Source organism: Notolepis coatsorum, assembly GCF_963971535.1.
Source record: "Notolepis coatsorum genome assembly, chromosome: 4".
Classification (NCBI taxonomy): domain Eukaryota; kingdom Metazoa; phylum Chordata; class Actinopteri; order Aulopiformes; family Paralepididae; genus Notolepis; species Notolepis coatsorum.
Window position 1 is genome coordinate 96,492,340 of NC_140168.1, and position 17,441 is coordinate 96,509,780.

The window sequence follows — 17,441 nt, forward strand, 5'->3', positions numbered from 1 at the left end:
TCTTGTGCAGTGCTATTCCCAAACCAGGAGGTGATGTTGCCGGTCAAGATGCTCTCTATTGTACATGAGTAGAAGTTCTTAAGGATCTTCTGACTGACTTGGAACTTCCTTAGGCGCCTGAGGAAGTAGAGGCGTTGTCGTGCCTTCTTCACAACACTGTCAATGTGTGTGGTCCATGTCAAGTCCTCGGATATGTAGGCTCCGAGGTACTTAAAGCTGTTGACTCTCTCAACCGGTGCCCCGTCGATGCTGAGGGGGCTGTAGTCCTTGACCCCCGACCTCCTGAAGTCCACAATCATCTCCTTTGTTTTGCTGACGTTCAGGGAGAGGCTGTTTTCCTGGCACCATCCCGCCAGGACCTTGACCTCTTCCAGGTAGGCCCTCTCGTCGTTGGCAGAGATCAGGCCCACCACCACTGTGTCGTCAGCAAATTTGATGATTGTATTGCTACTCCGCTGAGCCACACAGTCGTGTGTGTACAGGGAGTAGAGGAGGGGACTCAGAACACAGCCCTGGGGGGCCCCTATGTTGAGGGTGATGGATGAGGAGGTGCAGTTGCCTGCTCTCACCACCTGGGGTCTGCCAGTCAGGAAGTCCAAGACCCACTGGCAGAGGTCATAGTTCAAGACAAATGGTTTTGTTCGAGAAGGGACAGAAAGAAGCAAAGCTTATCTGGTCCTGCCCCTTCCTTACAATATCATATTAATATGTAATAAAGTTATCTATCAATATCAAAAATAATATACCTATCCACTACAGCAAAAGATAAATAAATGATTACAAAAATACTAGTTCACGTTATTTTCAAGCTCCTCTAACTTATACTTGTCCAAGAATTCCTGTTTATATCTGCATTTAAACATTTCTTTTTGATCCACTTTTTCTCCCATTTTTCTATATTTTTCTCCCATCCCAATTTTCGTATCATCCAATTCAACCCTCCCCTGTCTGCATTTAAACATTTCAATAGTATTTGTTTTTATTGCTACATCAAGGCCATTCCAAATGGATACCCCACAAACTGAGATGCACTTGCTTTTGAGAGTAGTACAGACAATAGGTTGTTTTAAATTCTTCATAAGTTATACGTTGTCCGATTAGGTGGGCGTCAGACACACTCAGTGATGGTAGTTCCTAGTAGTTGAATGTCTGACAGCAATCCCTGCCCACCGTTGTGGTCCTAAATCAGATGAAGGTCTGTTTTTTTGCAATGCGACCTCAGTCATATCGGAATTCATGCGACCTTTACGTCGCCCTAGATTGACATTCATTACAATTCTGCACTGGCGGGAGTCACTCTGTGAATACAAACATGGAAGACAGCTGTGGAGGTGGTCAGTGGATACAGACATGGAAGACAGCTGTGATGGAGGTGGTCAGTGGATACAGACATGGAAGACGGCTGTGATGGAGGTGGTCAGTGGATACAGACATGGAAGACAGCTGTGATGGAGGTGGCCATGGAAGACAGCTGTGATGGAGGTGGTCAGTGGATACAGACATGGAGGACAGCTGTGATGGAGGTGGTCAGTGGATACAGACATGGAAGACGGCTGTGATGGAGGTGGTCAGTGGATACAGACATGGAAGACAGCTGTGATGGAGGTGGCCATGGAAGACAGCTGTGATGGAGGTGGTCAGTGGATACAGACATGGAAGACAGCTGTGATGGAGGTGGTCAGTGAATACAGACATGGAAGACGGCTGTGATGGAGGTGGTCAGTGGATACAGACATGGAAGACGGCAGTGATGGAGGTGGTCAGTGGATACAGACATGAAGGACAGCTGTGATGGAGGTGGTCAGTGGATACAAACATGGAAGACGGCTGTGATGGAGGTGGTCAGTGGATACAGACATGAAGACAGCTGTGATGGAGGTGGTCAGTGGATACAGACATGGAAGACGGCTGTGATGGAGGTGGTCAGTGGATACAGACATGAAAGACGGCTGTGATGGAGGTGGTCAGTGGATACAGGCATGAAGACCGCTGTGATGGAGGTGGTCATTGGATACAGCTGTGATGGAGGTGGTCAGTGAATAGACATGGAAGACAGCTGTGATGGAGGTGGTCAGTGGATACAGACATGGAAGACAGCTGTGATGGAGGTGGTCAGTGGATACAGACATGGAAGACAGCTGTGATGGAGGTGGTCAGTGGATACAGACATGAAGACAGCTGTGATGGAGGTGGTCAGTGGATACAGACATGAAGACAGCTGTGATGGAGGTGGTCAGTGGATACAGACATGAAGACAGCTGTGATGGAGGTGGTCAGTGGATACAGACATGGAAGACAGCTGTGATGGAGGTGGTCAGTGGATACAGACATGGAAGACGGTTGTGATGGAGGTGGTCAGTGGATACAGACATGGAAGACAGCTGTGATGGAGGTGGTCAGTGGATACAGACATGGAAGACAGCTGTGATGGAGGTGGTCAGTGGATACAGACATGGAAGACAGCTGTGATGGAGGTGGTCAGTGGATACAGACATGGAAGACAGCTGTGATGGAGGTGGTCAGTGGATAAACATGGAAGACAGCTGTGATGGAGGTGGTCAGTGGATAGACATGGACGACAGCTGTGATGGAGGTGGTCAGTGGATAGACATGGAGGCAGGCACGTGCACACATAGAGGCCAAGGGGTGCCTGAGCACCTGCCTTTTTGAGCCTCATCAAAAAAGTGCCCTCTTTGATTTTTTTTTTTTACTGTTACGCATATAGACTGCCCTTCCAACTGAAAAATGTCAGGATAGAATAAAAATATTAGGTAAAGAGAGAGAGATGCCCCATATTCCATTGCAGTTTGCACGGCCTCCTCAGCATGCCTCTCCGCGGACCTATATATTTTATGCATAGCGTGGGTGGTGATGATGATCATGATAGAAACCGCTGTTGAATGCTGGTATTACACTCATTGAGGGACACAAAGAAGTCAAGTCCGATGGCATTTGGGATTCTCAAATACAAATCGGGATTGGAATAAAAAATGCATTTATATTAAACAATACAGAATATACAGCACTTCTTGGGGTCTGTAGGATAAGCACTTATTCCCTCCCCCCTGAACATTTATGGAGATGTATGGGCCTTTTAAGTCAGTGATAAAAGTGTCTTTCAAGGATAAGTGAGCTCCTGCACTGATTATTATAGTTCAATATTCAATATTTGATCACCAAAACCCCCCAAAAAGCATAAAAAGGGGGCTCCCCGCCCGAAAAGGGCCCTTTAAAAATCTTGCTTGCGCGCTCGCTTAATATATACACACAAGTGTTGTGCCCTTTTCAGCCTTTGAGCACCTGCCCCTCAAAAGTCCTGTGCACGTCCCTGCATGGAGGACAGCTGTGATGGAGGTGGTCAGTGGATACAGACATGGAAGACGGCAGTGATGGAGGTGGTCAGTGGATACAGACATGGAGGACAGCTGTGATGGAGGTGGTCAGTGGATACAAACATGGAAGACGGCTGTGATGGAGGTGGTCAGTGGATACAGACATGGAAGACGGCTGTGATGGAGGTGGTCAGTGGATACAGACATGAAAGACGGCTGTGATGGAGGTGGTCAGTGGATACAGACATGAAGACCGCTGTGATGGAGGTGGTCATTGGATACAGCTGTGATGGAGGTGGTCAGTGAATAGACATGGAAGACAGCTGTGATGGAGGTGGTCAGTGGATACAGACATGGAAGACAGCTGTGATGGAGGTGGTCAGTGGATACAGACATGGAAGACAGCTGTGATGGAGGTGGTCAGTGGATACAGACATGAAGACAGCTGTGATGGAGGTGGTCAGTGGATACAGACATGAAGACAGCTGTGATGGAGGTGGTCAGTGGATACAGACATGAAGACAGCTGTGATGGAGGTGGTCAGTGGATACAGACATAGAAGACAGCTGTGATGGAGGTGGTCAGTGGATACAGACATGGAAGACGGTTGTGATGGAGGTGGTCAGTGGATACAGACATGGAAGACAGCTGTGATGGAGGTGGTCAGTGGATACAGACATGGAAGACAACTGTGATGGAGGTGGTCAGTGGATACAGACATGGAAGACGGCTGTTATGGAGGTGGTCAGTGGATAGACATGGAAGACGGCAGTGATGGAGGTGGTCAGTGGATACAGACATGGAAGACAGCTGTGATGGAGGTGGTCAGTGGATACAGACATGGAAGACAGCTGTGATGGAGGTGGTCAGTGGATACAGACATGGAAGACAGCTGTGATGGAGGTGGTCAGTGGATAAACATGGAAGACAGCTGTGATGGAGGTGGTCAGTGGATAGACATGGACGACAGCTGTGATGGAGGTGGTCAGTGGATAGACATGGAGGCAGGCACGTGCACACATAGAGGCCAAGGGGTGCCTGAGCACCTGCCTTTTTGAGCCTCATCAAAAAAGTGCCCTCTTTGATTTTTTTTTTTTACTGTTACGCATATAGACTGCCCTTCCAACTGAAAAATGTCAGGATAGAATAAAAATATTAGGTAAAGAGAGAGAGATGCCCCATATTCCATTGCAGTTTGCACGGCCTCCTCAGCATGACTCTCCGCGGACCTATATATTTTATGCATAGCGTGGGTGGTGATGATGATCATGATAGAAACCGCTGTTGAATGCTGGTATTACACTCATTGAGGGACACAAAGAAGTCAAGTCCGATGGCATTTGGGAATCTCAAATACAAATCGGGATTGGAATAAAAAATGCATTTATATTAAACAATACAGAATATACAGCACTTCTTGGGGTCTGTAGGATAAGCACTTATTCCCTCCCCCCTGAACATTTATGGAGATGTATGGGCCTTTTAAGTCAGTGATAAAAGTGTCTTTCAAGGATAAGTGAGCTCCTGCACTGATTATTATAGTTCAATATTCAATATTTGATCACCAAAACCCCCCAAAAAGCATAAAAAGGGGGCCCCCCGCCCGAAAAGGGCCCTTTAAAAATCTTGCTTGCGCGCTCGCTTAATATATACACACAAGTGTTGTGCCCTTTTCAGCCTTTGAGCACCTGCCCCTCGAAAGTCCTGTGCACGTCCCTGCATGGAGGACAGCTGTGATGGAGGTGGTCAGTGGATACAGACATGGAAGACAGCTGTGATGGAGGTGGTCAGTGGATACAGACATGGAAGACGGCTGTGAAGGAGGTGGTCAGTGGAGGGACAGTGAGGCGTTTACCTAGGTGTTTGAAAGCATATTGAAAGAAGAAATGTCCCTTTCACCTCCTCCTCCTCGCCCCCATTACCTGCTCATGAATGATCTGGCCTCCACTGCATGTCAACTTATAAATTAAACCATGAACCAGGGTTCCCAGACATTGCAAAACTTTCAAGTACTTTCCTACGCACTATTTTTCATTTTAAAAAGGGCATTTAAAAGGATATAAAATTCACTTTTAAATTCAGTTTTATAGAAAAAAAAGATCATACCCAATATTTATGGCTTAAAAACAATTTCCGACACTTAGTTACACTTTAGATAAAGAAATTAAATGTCTTGATTCAGAACAATTTGATCATGGGTGAACAAAACGTTCAATGCGAATGGTTGATTTGAATTTAAAGGACTTAAGCACCTTGTTAAAAAAAATTCAGTTTAAGGAATTTCAGGCCTTGACTTTTTTTTGGTAAAAAAAATCAAGCACTTCAAGGACCTTGTGCGAACCCTGATGAACTGTGACTTCAGTGTCCTCCCAAGTTGACAACAATCTTCATTATGGTTTAATTTGTCAGTTCAGGAGCGTGACCAGTTCACACTGGAATCTGATATTGGCCAAAGAAAATAATCTGATATGAGCCCAAGGTAGTGATGCACCAATGTGAAAATTGTGGCAGATACCGATAACCGATATTAATACCGATGTCGATATCTCTGTATAGAAAACTTTTTTATGATAATCAAATAAAGAGCAATTTTCCAAAACGCATTTTCTTTCTTTACTTTTGTAACTTATTTTCAGAAATGACTGATATTTTGAAACTATTAAAGGCCAAAACATGTATAAAAAAAAAAAAAAAAAAAAATGATTTGTAATATCGGCCCAATCTTGATATCGGACTGATACCGATGTGTAAAAAACTGCCATATCGGCCAATATTATCGTGCATCACTAGCCCAAGGGGATTAATAAAGTTTCATCTCATCTCATCTGACTCCGTTGTCAAGCTCGTCTGAGGACGACCAAATGATGATCGTTAGCTCATTAGAAAAAAAGGACAAAAAAGGCACTCACACGGTTTTGTACAGATTTGAGTTTATTAAAAAACAGAAAGAAAGAAAAACATACATCAGATAATCGTGGCTGTTGCGGATGAAGAATATTATGAACAACACCTCCTGAGGCTCCGGGATAAGCGGCCAACGTATAAAAGCACGGCGACCGCAAGATGGTTCTGGAACACGTCCCGCAAAGGCCCTTCCAGAGCAGGACACACACACACACACACACACACTTCTCTCTCTCCCCCACACACACACTCACTTCTCTCACTCCCCCTCTCACACACACACTCACCCTTCTTCCGCACCCCCTCTCTCACACACTCGCCCTTCCCCTTCCCTCCCCCCTCCCTCTCTCACACTTCTCTCTCTCTCTCCCCCACACACACTCACTTCTCTCACTCCCTTTCTCTCTCTCTCTCACTACTGAATTTCGCCCATGTAGAGTCGTTTGTCACTGGACGCTGAGAGCACTGTGGGGGGAGAAAGAGAACAGTTAGAGGGAGAGCGGGAAATGAGAAAACAAACATGGAAGTTCAAGGAAAGATGGTGTCCTTGGGGGGGAAGGAACACGACTCATTGAGAACTTGCAAAAACTATGCAGATTTATTTTGCACATCATGCGTCCCAAAACAGTGTTGTACACCTTCATTTAGTTTGACAATTATCAAGAGTAAATTAGTTTGAATGTGGCCACCAGTGATGTCATTGGGGGAAATGTAATCCTTGTGTCATGTTAATTACAGCTCCATGAAATTATGTAAAATCTAAGGCTGCACCATAGACAGCGAAGTGGGCACTGAATTTGTGGGCCCATAGAATGTTTGTGTGAGCTCTTACTCATGGTTTGAATGTTTGTGTGAGCTCTTACACTCATAAGATTTGAATGTTTGTGTGAGCTCTTACACTCATAAGGTTTGAATGTTTGTGTGAGCTCTTAGGCTGAGGTTACACCTTTCGTATCATCTTCGTATTGTTTTCTTATACGCATCGCCGCGTATCGCCGCGACGTCATGCGCCTCGAGTCACACTTTCGTTTTTTTTTCGTTTTGTCACCAGAGCACACTGATGTAGTACACTGCCAAAGCAGTAGGTGGCAGTAGGTGGCAAACATGAAGGCAATTTCAACCAATCAGAACGAATGTGCCAATACACTTCCTGGAAGCTCCAGCAAAGAAAATGTAAATAAGGCAGGCGCCTATGCCGCGCCACCATCTTGCTCAATGCAGCAATTCTTTTTTCAGCAAAGCCTAATAAAAGTGCAATAAACAAAACGGATACATTCACTGTGTGTTCTGCCTGTCATTTGTTGATGAAACAAAACTAACATCAACACAAGTGACCACCAAGAGCGGATAGTTTAGGCTAAAAAACGATCGGATGCATTGTAGCATTGTTAGCTGCATGCTAACGTCAATGGAGTATTGTGGCTAGAAGCTACCGTTAGCTCACGCTACTTAGCCAGCATCAAAACTGATGATATCGCGAGCTATCAGTAGTTAGATAACATTAGAGACAACGCTGTGTGTATTAAACAAAGGTGAATAGATGACTGGGCCATTTTGTTTAATGCTTCTTAAGTTGAAAGAGGAACTCTGAGCTAACAGGGTCTGAATCCTGATAGCTCACGTTAGCCAGCTGCTCATGCCATCGGTAATGCTAGCAGAATGAATGGATGTAAACTTTATTTAACATATTGCATATGGGTACAATACAATACGGCTCAATACAAACAATTGTTAAGGGAATGCAGACTGTTGTAGCTTGGACTGGGGTCCTTATAACAATAACTTGACAACACATGGTAGCTGAAGCTATTTGGGACACGGAGCTCTACGACACACACACACACACACACTCTGCTGTCACCGGAAGGGCACGCAGATGGTATCTACTGCGCATGGGCGTTTTCGCAACAACGGCTTAGCGTGCTGACTACACGCTGTTTGTCGACTCGTTTTTTTGCGTATCTCCAAACGCAAACACAATTTTGCGTTTCAGCCGTATCCACAAAAAAACGCCAAAATACGCGTTTCTGTGTAGATAGGACATCATACGTCGTCAAAAACGTATAAAAAAACGCCAGGAATACACTAGTCTAACCTCTGCCTTACACTCATAAGGTTTGAATGTTTGTGTGAGCTCTTACACTCATAAGGTTTGAATGTTTGTGTGAGCTCTCACACTCATAAGGTTTGAATGTTTGTGTGAGCTCTTACACTCATAATAAGGTAAGGTTTAAATGTTTGTGTGAGCTCTTACACTCATAAGGTTTGAATGTTTGTGTGAGCTCTTACACTCATAAGGTTTGAATGTTTGTGTGAGCTCTTACACTCATAAGGTTTGAATGTTTGTGTGAGCTCTCACACTCATAAGGTTTGAATGTTTGTGTGAGCTCTTACACTCATAATAAGGTAAGGTTTAAATGTTTGTGTGAGCTCTTACACTCATAAGGTTTAAATGTTTGTGTGAGCTCTCAGACTCCTAGCTGGGGTGGCATTCCCCTTTAAGTGATGCTGAGGGAGAGCCATTTATCAACATGTGTCACATTGAAAAAAATCACATTGGTTAGAGAGACAGAGATATATTTGAATCTTGTCTAATTGGTGGTGGCGATTGATTTTGTGTGTTCACAAGCAGTTATAAATGTTTACAACCACGTATAATGCAAATATAATTCAGAAAAAGGGGGGTTCAGAAAGAGAGAGAAAGAGAGTGAAAAAGTAATTCAGAGACAGTGAGAGTGAAATAGTGAAAGTCATTCAGAGACAGAGTGAAAGAGTGAGAGTCATTCAGAGACAGAGAGACGGTGAAAGAGTCATTCGGAGACAGAGCATTTCAGAAAGACAAAGATTCAGAGGAATATTGAGAGAGGCAGAGAGAGAGAGAGAGAGAGAGAGAGAGAGAGAGAGAGAGAGAGAGAGAGAGAGAGAGAGAGAGAAAGGCAGAAAGAGAGAGGCAAGGGGATATAGAGACATCTGTTCCTCTCACCAATAGGTTCTTCAGGATGGAAGGCCACTTCGTTGACGGAGCCAGCGTGGCCTGGAAGCTTGTAGAGGATTCTACGGGAAGTGGTGTCCCACACATACACAAACCTAACGAACACACACACACCTCGTTAATATAACATACACAAACCTAACGAACACACCTCGTTAATATAACATACACAAACCTAACGAACACACACACACACCTCGTTAATATAACAAACACAAACCTAACGAACACACACACCTCGTTAATATAACATACACAAACCTAACGAACACACACCTCGTTAATATAACACATACACAAACCTAACACACACCTCGTTAATATAACACATATACATACCTAAACACACACACACCTCGTTAATATAACACACACCTCTCGTTAACACAATGGTGGCCAAGCACAGAGATCTCCGTGTTTCTATTCCACCCGTTGTGGACAGAGGCACGGATATATCCGTGGCAAGTTGTTTTTGCTTTTATTCCATTTTAATAACCTATTCAAGGTCGCCGAGCTGCACTGCAGATTTACCCTACTCTTTGAATTCGCCAACGTGCAATACCGGCCAGATCCTCTTAGGGGCGCTGTCGCGATAATGCAGTGTGCACTGTGGCTGAAGGGAGCATTCTTTTTTTTAGAGTTTCCAGTAGCTGGATTCTATATGTGTAGCCTGTAGCTTGGATTACGTTTTGCATCGCAGATTTCACCATGCAATAAGGGGATTTATCATCAGCCAATGGACATATCGATCTACCAGATGGTGATCGATAACGGGGAAATGCTTTGGGGGATCCCACCGGACCACGGTAAGATCTTTTTCACGTAAAGTACAGCCCAATCGGGCATTATTATGATACCAACCAGGCGTTCGGCCTATGAGGCTAACGCGGTTATTGGTAATCAATAATCAGAAACGACGTCTCCCACCCCCCCCCCCCCCCTTTCATGCATACATGCTTGAGGATCGTGCCGATCATATGCAGTTTGAGTTTTAACTGTAGCGTATCTATAATGCCATTGGATTTAACGTTAGTATCTATTAGCCCTTTATCTCGGCTTCCAGGAAATATACTAGACCAAATTCCGTATACCGCTTATATTCACAGCGCTATAAAATGAAAACGTATTGATGATTTTTTTTTCTTTAAGCCATTTTGAAGGGACGGTTTATGGTCTCAATTGACAATGAGAATGGACAGATAGCAATACTATAAAGTATAGATTTAGCTCTACAAACAGCCCCACGTCTGTTTACATTTCCTGGTCCTCTTGAGATTAATTACTCATCCCAGTGGCCGCGATTGTGTTAATATAACATACACAAACCTAACACACACCTCGTTAATATAACACATACAAAAACCTAACGAACACACACACCGTGTTAATATAACACATACAAACCTAGCACACCTCGTTAATATAACATACACAAACCTAAACACACACCTCGTTAATATAACACATATTAACGAGGTGTGTGTTAGGTTTGTATGTGTTATATTAACGAGGTGTGTGTTTAGGTTTGTGTATGTGTTATATTAACACTTTGAATGCCCAGCAGGGGGCGCACATTCAGTGCTTGAATGCCCACATCCACTTCAATGTTGGCATTAATATCGCCTAATCTATGTTTTAAATTATGGCTATGTGTCTAATCTGCCCGTCACATTATCAATTACCTATTTCCAGTCAACATTGTCGAAGCAGATTGTTTTTTATCGGTTAATTTCCGTTTCATAGCATTTAGAAAACCCATCGTTTTCACGAAAAAAAGAGAATTCCATGATAATCGCCCCGTACTGTAATATTCTGTCGGCCTATTTATGAATCGTTTTCAAATAAACGCTAGATTATCGATAGTATATGTGTACGTGTGCACGCTGGTGCGGTGCGCTGAAAATCGATTCTCTCAGTTCCTGATCGCTCTTGGAGTCAAACAGCCATATCACATTATAGGAGAAAAGCTTATATCTCCGTGAAAACGGGTCTGATTATCCTAAGACTGGTAACATAGATTCCTTACCTGAGATCAGATGGTATCCAAATGGATTATTCCAATTCCTGATCGCCATTCGAAAAAATCGATCCTTTTATTGATCCCACGCGTATACTGTACACATAATCCCTGCTGCTCTGAGGCTCCATCATGAAGCTGATCGACCCCGGATACATGAGTGAGAAGTAAAATGTGGAGTCCGGGTTTTTTTTCCCCATTCATTTTCATTGAGTCCAATCCAAAAGGGTGAATTACCATCTGGGAGACGATAGGGGGCGCTTTTTTCACATCCGAGCGCCTGGGGTGGCTGATTTTCCAACGGTAGACTCGGTTGATGAAATATGAATTCAGATCGCTAAAAAAAAACGAATTCTCGTTATGGGCATTCAACCCGAGGGGGGTAAACCAGAGAACTCGGGTTGGGCATTCAAAGTGTTAACGAGGTGTGTGTTTAGGTTTGTCTGTTATATTAACGAGGTGTGTGTTTAGGTTTGTGTGTGTTATATTAACTAGGGGTAGGTTGCTCTATAAGCCTACGGCTTCAAACCTATCCTTTTCGTTTGTTTATTTGTGAAAATGTTCGATTTTCTTTTTTTATTTATTTGTAAACATTCAGGGGGAAAAAAGTGTTGGGTATGTATATGTGTTATATTAACGAGGTGTGTGTGTTAGGTATGTATAACACATATACAAACCTAACACTTTTTTCCCCCGAATGTTTACAAATAAATAAAAAAAGAAAATTTCGAACATTTCCACAAATAAACAAACGAAAAGGATAGGTTTGAAGCCGTAGGCTTATAGAGCAACCTACCCCTAGTTAATATAACACACACAAACCTAAACACACACCTCGTTAATATAACAGACAAACCTAAACACACACCTCGTTAACACTTTGAATGCCCAACCCGAGTTCTCTGGTTTACCCCCCTCGGGTTGAATGCCCATAACGAGAATTCGTTTTTTCTTAGCGATCTGAATTCATATTTCATCAACCGAGTCTACCGTTGGAAAATCAGCCACCCCAGGCGCTCAGATATTAAAAAGCGCCCCCTATCGTCTCCCAGATGGTAATTCACCCTTTTGGATTGGACTCAATGAAAATGAATGAGAAAAAAAAACCCGGACTCCACATTTGACTTCTCACTCATGTATCCGGGGTCGATCAGCTTCATGATGGAGCCTCAGAGCAGCAGGGATTATGTGTTTTTACAGTATACGCGTGGGATCAATAAAAGGATCGATTTTTTCGAATGGCGATCAGGAATTGGAATAATCCATTTGGATACCATCTGATCTCAGGTAAGGAATCTATGTTACCAGTCTTAGGATAATCAGACCCGTTTTCACGGAGATATAAGCTTTTCCCCTATAATGTGATATGGCTGTTTGACTCCAAGAGCGATCAGGAACTGAGAGAATCGATTTTCAGCGCGCCGCACCAGCGTGCACACGTACACATATACTATCGATAATCTAGCGTTTATTTGAAAACTATTCATAAATAGGCCGACAGAATATTACAGTATGGGGCGATTATCATGGAATTCTCTTTTTTTTCGTGAAAACAATGGGTTTTCTAAATGCTATGAAACGGAAATGAACCGATAAAAAACAATCTGCTTCGACAATGTTGACTGGAAATAGGTAATTGATAATGTGACGGGCAGATTAGACACATAGCCATAATTTAAAACATAGATTAGGCGATATTAATGCCAACATTGAAGTGGATGTGGGCATTCAAGCACTAAATGTGCGCCCCCTGCTGGGCATTCAAAGTGTTAATATAACACATATACATACCTAAACACACACACCATGTTAATATAACACACACACACACCTAGTTAATATAACACAGACAAACCTAAACACACCTCGTTAGATTATGGCATATGTGTGTATATTCATGAGAGTGTGTGTTTGTGTGTATGCATGTGTATATTCATGAGTGCGTGACTGCGTGTATGTGTATATTAATGTGTGTGTGTATGCGTGTATGTGTATATTCATGTGTGTGTACAGTATATTCATGTGTGTGTGTATATTCGTGTGTGCGTGTGTATATGCATGCGTGTGTGTATATTCATGCGTGTGTACGTGTACAGTATATTCATGTGTGTGTACAGTATATTCATGTTTGTGTATATTCATGTGTGTGTATGTGTATATTCAGGTGTGTGTACAGTATATTCATGTGTGTGTATTTGTACAGACGTACAGTATATTCATGTGTGTGTGTACAGTATGTGTATGCGTGTGTGTGTACAGTATATTCATGTGTGTGTACAGTATGTGTGTGTGTACAGTATATTCATGTGTGTGTACAGTATGTGTATGTGTGTGTACAGTATATTCATGTGTGTGTGTACAGTATGTGTATGTGTGTGTGTACAGTATATTCATGTGTGTGTGTGTCTCACCTGTCAGCCGAGCCTGCAGATATTTTACTGCCATCATTTGACCACGAGCATCTCAGCAGGTTCTGAGAGAAGAAGACGAGACATAAACCTGCATGTAATATAATAACAGTCTACTGAGTCAGTGTGAGGGATGATTCACCTACTGAGTCAGTCTGAGGGATGATTCATCTACTGAGTCAGTGTGAGGGATGATTCATCTACCGAGTCAGTCTGAGGGATGATTCATCTACTGAGTCAGTGTGAGGGATGATTCACCTACTGAGTCAGTCTGAGGGATGATTCATCTACTGAGTCAGTCTGAGGGATGATTCATCTACTGAGTCAGTCTGAGGGATGATTCACCTACTGAGTCAGTCTGAGGGATGATTCATCTACTGAGTCAGTCTGAGGGATGATTCATCTACTGAGTCAGTCTGAGGGATGATTCACCTACTGAGTCAGTCTGAGGGATGATTCACCTACTGAGTCAGTCTGAGGGATGATTCACCTACTGAGTCAGTCTGAGGGATGATTCATCTACTGAGTCAGTCTGAGGGATGATTCATCTACTGAGTCAGTCTGAGGGATGATTCATCTACTGAGTCAGTCTGAGGGATGATTCATCTACTGAGTCAGTCTGAGGGATGATTCACCTACTGAGTCAGTCTGAGGGATGATTCACCTACTGAGTCAGTGTGAGGGATGATTCACCTACTGAGTCAGTCTGAGGGATGATTCATCTACTGAGTCAGTGTGAGGGATGATTCATCTACTGAGTCAGTCTGAGGGATGATTCATCTACTGAGTCAGTGTGAGGGATGATTCACCTACTGAGTCAGTCTGAGGGATGATTCATCTACTGAGTCAGTGTGAGGGATGATTCATCTACTGAGTCAGTCTGAGGGATGATTCATCTACTGAGTCAGTGTGAGGGATGATTCACCTACTGAGTCAGTCTGAGGGATGATTCAGTGTGAGGGATGATTCACCTACTGAGTCAGTGTGAGGGATGATTCATCTACTGAGTCAGTGTGAGGGATGATTCATCTACTGAGTCAGTCTGAGGGATGATTCATCTACTGAGTCAGTGTGAGGGATGATTCATCTACCGAGTCAGTGTGAGGGATGATTCATCTACCGAGTCAGTCTGAGGGATGATTCATCTACTGAGTCAGTCTGAGGGATGATTCATCTACTGAGTCAGTCTGAGGGATGATTCAGTCTGAGGGATGATTCATCTACTGAGTCAGTCTGAGGGATGATTCATCTACTGAGTCAGTGTGAGGGATGATTCACCTACTGAGTCAGTCTGAGGGATGATTCATCTACTGAGTCAGTGTGAGGGATGATTCATCTACTGAGTCAGTCTGAGGGATGATTCATCTACTGAGTCAGTGTGAGGGATGATTCACCTACTGAGTCAGTCTGAGGGATGATTCATCTACTGAGTCAGTGTGAGGGTCAGTGTGAGGGATGATTCATCTACTGAGTCAGTGTGAGGGATGATTCATCTACTGAGTCAGTCTGAGGGATGATTCATCTACTGAGTCAGTGTGAGGGATGATTCATCTACCGAGTCAGTGTGAGGGATGATTCATCTACTGAGTCAGTCTGAGGGATGATTCATCTACTGAGTCAGTCTGAGGGATGATTCACCTACTGAGTCAGTCTGAGGGATGATTCATCTACTGAGTCAGTCTGAGGGATAATTCATCTACTGAGTCAGTCTGAGGGATGATTCAGTCTGAGGGATGATTCATCTACTGAGTCAGTCTGAGGGATGATTCATCTACTGAGTCAGTGTGAGGAATGATTCATCTACTGAGTCAGTGTGAGGGATGATTCATCTACTGAGTCAGTCTGAGGGATGATTCATCTACTGAGTCAGTCTGAGGGATGATTCTGAGTCAGTGTGAGGGATGATTCATCTACCGACTCAGAAACTAGTATTAGTTTATACGCCGATATCAGATACCATTGGTGCATCATTAGATGAGGAAGTCTTTTTGTTAAGCTAATGTGCTGTGACAAGAGAATCACATGACATTTCTGCTTTATAGGATAGTAGAGCGACAGGCCATGAAGATAGGAGAGAGAGAGACAAGGAGAGGGAGAGACAGAAAGAGAGAGAGAGGCACACAGAGAGAGAAAGAAAGTGAGAGATAGAGAAGAAATAACATGCAACATAGGTGGAGAGCTGGGCTTGAACCTGTGCACGGCATGTACCCCCAGCCCCCAGCACCACAGAGTGAGCGTGGAAACACCAGCACGTCTCTTACCTTCTCGTAGTTGTGGATGTTCCCCTGGAAGATCTTCACACATCTCTCCTTGGGGGCGAACGGCCGAACGTCCCAAATACGAACTAAAGAAGGAGACGAACACTGGTTAAATAAAACATGCACTCCTACTTTTTCTTTTTGTTGTCGTCCTTAGCTCCATTTATTTTATTTGTTCTTATGTACCTTAGATACTATTGTTACCTTGTATATATATATTAGGGATGTCCGATATTGGCATAAAAATGTGATATCGGAAAATATCCGTATCGGTTTTAAAAATTTTCCTTTACATTTATTTAACCTTTTCCCAGGCAAGCAAGTAAGAACAAATTATTATTTTATTTGTCAAAGTATGCATAATGTTGTGTTAATTACACGACCAGCGATATGTAATGTTAATTACCTGAAATTATTCAGTTTTTGGGGGGGGGGACGGGGACCCTGCATATATCGGTTGATATCGGTATCGGAAATTAAGAGTTGGACAATATCGGTATAGGTAAAAAAGCCAATATCGAGCATCCCTATTATATATATATGTTTCATTACATGTATATATACATTCATGTTCTATTCTCCATCCATCTATCATCCACAGCAACACTATATTATCACCGACATCCTGTTGGGGGACCCCCTTTGAACAGCCCATCTGAGGTTTCTCTCCTCCACGCCGCCTGTGGGGACTTTTTTCTTCCTATTGCTAGGTTTTAGTGAGTCGTTCCTTATCTTCATTGGGGAAAGTGGATTTCATGGTGGTTTGACGTTTCATCTCGACTTGTAGAAGAAGACTTGTACAGCCCATGGGGGCTATTCCATGTGATCTCGGGCTACAGATAAATTTGATTTGATTACCAAACCAACAGACTTATCCAACGATGAATCACATTCCTAAAGGCCAGTGTTATGCACAGTTTGCACACACGTATACATGCGCCCGTGACCCCACACGTCCCAATACACACACCCACCCTCATCCTCCACACACACACACACAGAGACCCTCCACACACACCTACAGAGACCCTCCACACCCACCCTCATCCTCCACACACACACACAGAGACCCTCCACACCCACCCTCATCCTCCACACACACACACCCCAATACACAGACGCACCCACACCCACCCACCTGTATTGTCCATGGCGTTGGAGAGCAGGTACGAGCCCTCAGAGCTCAGACTGAGCCCCGTGATGGAGTCCACGTGGCCGCGCATGCTGTAGATCAGCTTGTTCTGCCTCAGGTCCCAAACCTACAGGAGGAGCACCTTTATTTAGATCTGACCTGTTGTTTTTAGTATTCACCTTTATTTAGATCTGACCTGTTGTTTTTAGTATTCACCTTTATTTAGATCTGACCCGTTGTTTTTAGTATTCAAAATGAGGCAAATAGCACAGCAGCAGGTGATTTAGTAGTCAGTCTACGCACCGGCTTTCTGCACCGGCATCATGAATGAAAACTTTTATTTAAAATAGACACCACAGCTACATTGAACGAATGAATGATTTTTATTTCGGTATTTT

General features: G+C 43.5%; 1 protein-coding gene across 2 annotated transcripts in view; it reads right to left on the reverse strand.

The window, feature by feature from the left end:
* Positions 1-6,573: 6,573 nt before the first annotated feature.
* Positions 6,574-17,441, reverse strand: part of snrnp40 (small nuclear ribonucleoprotein 40 (U5)) — a 44,408-nt gene continuing 33,540 nt past the window's right edge. For both annotated transcript variants that reach the window (XM_084312909.1, XM_084312908.1), the window contains 5 exons: positions 17,050-17,170; positions 15,915-15,997; positions 13,657-13,718; positions 9,220-9,323; positions 6,574-6,701 (listed from right to left, as the gene is read on the reverse strand). In XM_084312909.1, the coding sequence (XP_084169035.1) occupies positions 6,652-6,701; positions 9,220-9,323; positions 13,657-13,718; positions 15,915-15,997; positions 17,050-17,170 (420 nt within the window). In that variant the 3' untranslated portion in view covers positions 6,574-6,651. The remainder of the gene's footprint in view (positions 6,702-9,219; positions 9,324-13,656; positions 13,719-15,914; positions 15,998-17,049; positions 17,171-17,441) is intronic.